Raw genomic sequence first — 6,000 nt, 5'->3', positions numbered from 1 at the left:
TACATTCGGAATTAGTTTAATTGGATATAATTAAAATCTTACTTGAGCAAATGGTTTTGAAATAATTTTGAAAGGATTCATATCATGCAAAATTTCTTTTTTAAAAAAGTATCTAAATGTATAATGTTGCCAATGTATCTCACCAGCCTAATCATAGTGCTGGAAAAGTTATTTTGTCTGCTTAATATAACTACTTCTCCAAGTCTCTAAAATTAACTGTTTTCTTCCCTTTTGGGAAATCGGAACAGTGCTCATGTGTATATTGGTCTCTTTTCTGTCTTAAAAAGCTGTAAAAGATTTCAAGGTTTTCAAATAAAACTATGTAAAACAAAGTCCCAGGATTATTGCCATTACTGAATCATTATTTGGGTCTTTCAGGCTGGAGACTTTCAGTCAGGCACTTGAGTTGCTCTTCCCCAAGTTTGATTTTGTCCTCCAGCTCTCGCTGTTCTATTATGAGGGCTGATTTCATTTTGACAAAGTGCTCATAATCGGCAAGGCTTTCATCACTCAGATAGCTGGCCAGAATATCAAAGACAATGCGTTCTCTTCGATCCAAGTTTTCCTTCAGCTCCTTTGCATCTTCATGCTGTTGTATGAGTAATTTCTGTTTTTCTACTAGAATCCGCTAAGGGAACAGAACAGGAAAATTGTAATGATTAATACATTTAGCTTTATATTCCATTTCCATAATGAACATTCTCCTATCATTGTTTAAAAGAAAACATTTTAGAAAGACATGCTTCCCAAGCAAATAGTAAAATGAAAGAAGCAGCTTTCTGAATTTTATTATTTGGTAGATTTTTTTAAAAAAATATACTGTATAATTAATGGCAGCACTCCCATGTCTCAAAAATGTTGATGAAGATTTGATTCACTGTCTGCTTTGTGAGTCTTTTTATTTTTAGAGTTCTTTTCTACAAGTTCTAATTAAATTATGTCCCCAGGGACATTGTCTTGTGATGAGTTGTTCTGTTCCATTACCATCTTAGGACAACCACCCTAGAAATGGGTACAACCTCAGAGGTTAAGTGAGTATTCTTTTCCTGGCTCTTGTATGGTTTGGTCCAAAATATGTTGGAGAATGCAGATTCTCTTAAGAACTTCATTTGGGGATGATCTTCTTAATTAGGTCACAGTATAACTGATAGGTTCAAAGTGCCCCAGCCCTTCCAACTTCACTTCTAGAATTGCAGCTAGCTAAGATGGAGGCTTAGAGTCTGAGATGTCCACAACAAGCAGTCCTCACCTACTAAATGAGAAGGAAAAATGCTCTCCTTAGCAGGACTGATCAACAATTTTCTATATAAGGCAGTTCAGATAAAAGAAAACTATTGCTCAAGTAACATCTCTCTAGCATAACAGCTTTTGGGCAAAGTTGATTTCTTATTTTTAACCAAGAAGATTACTCAATAAGACAGGAGTCTATGTATATACTTGAGCTGGCAAAACAAAATAACATTAGAGTTCCTCCTCATATGACAATACAAATGCCTTACCCTTTCTTCAGGAGAAGCATTTTCATCCAAGTTGTTTAATGCATTTTCTACTCTGGCAAGTCGACCAGAGAGTGATAGAAGGAGGTTAACCACTTTGTCTAGATCTCCAATAAACATCCGAAACTTGTCAAATTCATTGGGTTTGCAGACCTCCTTTACCACTACCTCCACTTCATCTCCAAGAAGATTATTGGCTTGAATGTCTTCCAAGAGTGTCTCTCGAGCGTCTTTTAGCACTTTTAGTTTTCGACTAATGCTATCTATAAGCTCTTGCTGAAAGAGAGAGAGAAGCTAAATTTATGAGATATAATTGTTAGATTTATATGACTACTCATCTCATGACTTTTAAATGGTTAGATGATGAAACCACAAGATAACAGAATTTTTCCAAAATAGTCTATATATTTTTGGTATTCAGAAAAATCAATGTGAGCAAAATATGTTTGTTTCAAATAGTTAGAACAGCTATTAATATTCCCTTACTGGAGTGGTTATAAAGGCATGCTGTGAGCAATTTCTGATTTGGATTAAGAAAAGACAAGAAATAAATAAATAAATAACAACTGTCAGTTAAATAAGAAAGGATTTTAGTGGCAAAAACATTAAAAAATACAAGTTAGATTTTTCTTCTAGTGATTTGACCTTAAATCTTCAGTAAGGCTGGAAAAGTATATTGTAAGAATGGGAAATATGGATATAATAGAAATAGGGTGGGAAAAGTAAATGATGGAATATCAGAAGTAATAATTTATGCATTTGCATAAATGCAATAATTATTTTCTCTAAAAAAACAAAAGTGCCCTCAAATCAATGTAAATTATAATAGGATTGAAGGAAGAGAACTGGGATGTCCAACTGAAGAAACAACTCTTTAAAAGTAGCAGAACAACTATGTTATCACTACATATCTAAAATGAATCAAGGATAGTTAAATGAATGTCCTGTGAAAAGAGAATTTCACAATAATAAAAATCCCAATGCCTTTGGGTTTTTTTTTTAGGAAGTATCTTTTTTGTCTCCTACATTTTATGTGTTTTTCATGTGCGCACAGAAATTGAAAAATTGAAACAACATTTCTATGCTTGACAAACACAGGTGCGACTTCCTGGAACAGGGAATTTTTCCACAAGAAAATCCCACCTGGCTACATATTCCATTTGAATTACACAATCATGTGGGTGTGACATTTAAATCTGAGCCATGAGACACTAATCAAAAGCAATTCCCACACAACTGCACTTCTGTCTATAGAGCTTCTCAGACAATTACTGAAAATGTGCAAAAATGTACTTCCTCTTTATTGAAAGATAGGAAATATTAACAGATCAAACTTGAGAAGAATCACAACTTTTTTTTAATCTGGGGAAGATTTATTTTATAAAAATCATTTTTAAGTTAACAACTGGTTTTGTTCAAATCTTTTCCTGATTTATGCACATGTGAATAGAACTATTAGAAATTAAATGAGCAGATATTATCTAGGTCGATATGGAAATGTCTGCAAATAAAAAACCAAACTCAGAGAAGTTTTAAAACCCAAGTTTCTAACACTCAGTTGGATATATTTTGTACAATTGTGTTACACATAATCCAACAGGGATATTAATTATTACAGTACGTTTTGATCATACTGCTAAGAGTATTGTGAATGACTTTATCTTGATTATAAAGAAAGAAAATTTCCTTTGCTCTTGCTAATTTATGTGTAGCATAATTTAGTTCAATAATCAAATGTTAATGAATATGGATCTATATTTATCAAAATCCTTACAAACATAAATTTTGGACTGCCAATCTAAGTTGTGAGAAGTCCATCACTGGAAGTTTTTAAGAAGAGATTGGATCGCCATTTGCTTGGAATGGTATTGGTACAGGGTCTCCTGTTTGAGCATGAGGTTGGACTAAAAGACATCTAAGGTCCTGTTCAACTGTTATTTTGTTATCTGTTAAGTCTCCCTTCAGATATCCTGAAATTCTCATTTATTAACTTTGGCCTTAAATATTTTTATTTTGTGACCACTATTTGTCCTGCCTTTAAAGCTACATATAATACCTCTCTTGAAGTGGATTATATATTATTTTATTTGTAAGCTGCCCAAAATCACTCAGATAATGGGGTGGTATAGAAATTTTATAAATTAAATAAATAAAAATCTTAACCTAATGATAAAGTAAATATCATGAGTAAACATCCTGTTTGGAGCCAAGATAAAAAAAAATCAGCAATAATTTAAAGAATTTTCATTTAGAAGTTGTCATTAACTTCAAATTAAGTAAAAATTGAAATAATTAATATGGTTCTTAAACAGGAGGTCTGAATTTTCTTAGAAGTTCTGAAATGATAGGCTTAGAGTTAAGGTCACCAAGAAGGTTCTTTTTTTATGTTCATCAACCAGTTGAACTCAACAGTAGCCCTTGAACAAAACATCAGAGTTTGATCTAAATTAATTGTGCTGATTCAGATTGATGAAAGTACCTCATAAATTACTGATATTCTGAACAGGTTCACTAGGAAATAAATGCTGTTGAACTGAATGGCATTTTTCTCAGTTATGTTTATATAGGATTTAATTCTAAAAGTTAATGTAATTCTTTGTTGAAAAGTATCTTCTTTACACATAGTAAATTATTCTGTATTCTGAAGAGGCATTAATACTATCACTTTGCTTTTTTGTTCAGTATTTCAGTATTTCAACAGGAGCTTCTCTCTTTTACCGTATTTTCCGGCGTATAAGACTGGGCGTATAAGACGACCCCCAACTTTTCCTGTTAAAATATAGGGTTTGGGCTATACTCGCCATATAAAACTACCCCTCTTCCAATGCACACCAAATAAAAATTAAAAAACATCAACTGGCTCACCCACAATGTAAAAGCAGCTGTGCTAGTCCCAAAATGGCCCCTGCAACAAGCAGGAACCTCACACAGCCACAAAAGCCCAAAAAACTTTCACACTCTACACACACACAACACAACTGGCTCACCCACAATGTAAAAGCAGCTGTGCTAGACCCAAAATGGCTCCTGCAACAAGCAGGAACCTCACACAGCCACAAAAAGCCCCCCCCAAAAAAACTTTCACACTCTAAACACATACCACACAACACAACACAACTGGCTCACCCACAATGTAAAAGCAGCTATGCTAGACCCAAAATGGCTCCTGCAACAAGCAGGAACCTCACACAGCCACAAAAAGTCCAAAAACCCAACTTTCACACTTTACACACACAAAATGCCACATGCAGCTTTGTGAGATTTTGTGTGTTTGTGTAGTTAGAGTGAAACACTACAGAAACACACTAAATCTCAGAAAGCTGCACAAATATTATTTTATTTTATTTTTATTTTTATATGAAAGCTAAATTTAAAACTTCCTAAACTTTAAATGGCTAGGTCTAAAAAAGAACAACTAAAAAAACCCCAATTGACTATTTTTTTTAAAGCTCCCAAAGGGGAAAAAAACTTACCCAATAGAACAGGGGTCTCCAACCTTGGCAACTTTAAGACGTGTAGACTTCAACTCCCAGAATTCCTCAGCCAGCTTTGCTTTGCTGGCTGAGGAATTCTGGGAGTTGAAGTCCACAACTCCCTGCTTGCTTGATTGCAGGCAGGGAGTTGCTTGCTGATGGAATAGATTCAGGCAAGCGAAGCAGACTAGCAGCTGAGGTAAGCAAGCTGGAGGGGGAAAACTTTTTTCTTTTTACATGGCTCTGGCCATCCCAGCTGAGTTGCAGGGAACTCAGCTGGGATCGTCAGAGCTGGGATCGTCAGAGTAAAAGGGAAAAAACTTTTTTCCTTTTACATGGTTTCTGGCGATCCCAGCTGAGTTGCAGGGAACTCAGCTGGGATCGTCAGAGCTGGGATCGTCAGAGCTGGGATCGTCAGAGCTGGGATCGCCAGAGCCATTTAAGGCTCGTCAGAGCCTTTCAGGCTGGTCTGCCTGGTTACAGGAGAACGACACCCGGCGTATAAGACGACCCCCGACTTTTGAGAAGATTTTCATGTGTTAAAAAGTCGTCTTATACGCCGGAAAATACGGTACTTTGTGAATACTGGATACTAGGCACTTGTTGCCTCATCACAATTTTTGGTGTGATCACATTTTATTTTCAGCTGAACAGGCAATGAGACAGACCACTAGAAAGCTCAAGACCATGGCTTCCAATAATAAGTAAAATACTGAAAACAAAATCTCATGACAAACTTACCTTCTTCTCAGACAAATTGTGGTCTAACTCATTTTCAGAATCCTCCTCACTTTGCTGTTGCTGCTGCTGCTGCTGCTGCATATCCTTCATCTTGATCAGAAGTTCTGCCTTGGGTGCAGAGGTGCTATAGTAAGTGGAATTAGTTGTTAAGGGAATGGCCAAAGACAGAGTCAGCTCCTCTTTCCTAAGCAAAGATTTAAAAAAATACTAGTTTTCAACAGACTTCTTGACATGTTTATGCACTGAAAGCAAGATAATAATTACTTTGAAATACTATTTGCAGTAGATAG

General features: G+C 35.4%; 1 protein-coding gene across 3 annotated transcripts in view; it reads right to left on the bottom strand.

The window, feature by feature from the left end:
* Positions 1 to 224: 224 nt before the first annotated feature.
* SHROOM2 (shroom family member 2) overlaps positions 225 to 6,000 on the bottom strand; it is a 156,032-nt gene continuing 150,256 nt past the window's right edge. For all 3 annotated transcript variants that reach the window (XM_070943258.1, XM_070943257.1, XM_070943259.1), the window contains 3 exons: positions 5,711 to 5,894; positions 1,500 to 1,772; positions 225 to 628 (listed from right to left, as the gene is read on the bottom strand). In XM_070943258.1, coding sequence (XP_070799359.1) covers positions 362 to 628; positions 1,500 to 1,772; positions 5,711 to 5,894 — 724 coding nt within the window. In that variant the 3' untranslated portion in view covers positions 225 to 361. The remainder of the gene's footprint in view (positions 629 to 1,499; positions 1,773 to 5,710; positions 5,895 to 6,000) is intronic.

Source organism: Pituophis catenifer, unplaced genomic scaffold (genome assembly GCF_029215685.1).
Source record: "Pituophis catenifer annectens isolate HBS135680 unplaced genomic scaffold, rPitCat1.0.hap2 SCAF_4, whole genome shotgun sequence".
NCBI classification, from domain to species: domain Eukaryota; kingdom Metazoa; phylum Chordata; class Lepidosauria; order Squamata; family Colubridae; genus Pituophis; species Pituophis catenifer.
The sequence above is the reverse complement of the archived record's forward strand: the minus strand, read 5'-3'. Positions and strand labels throughout refer to the sequence as shown.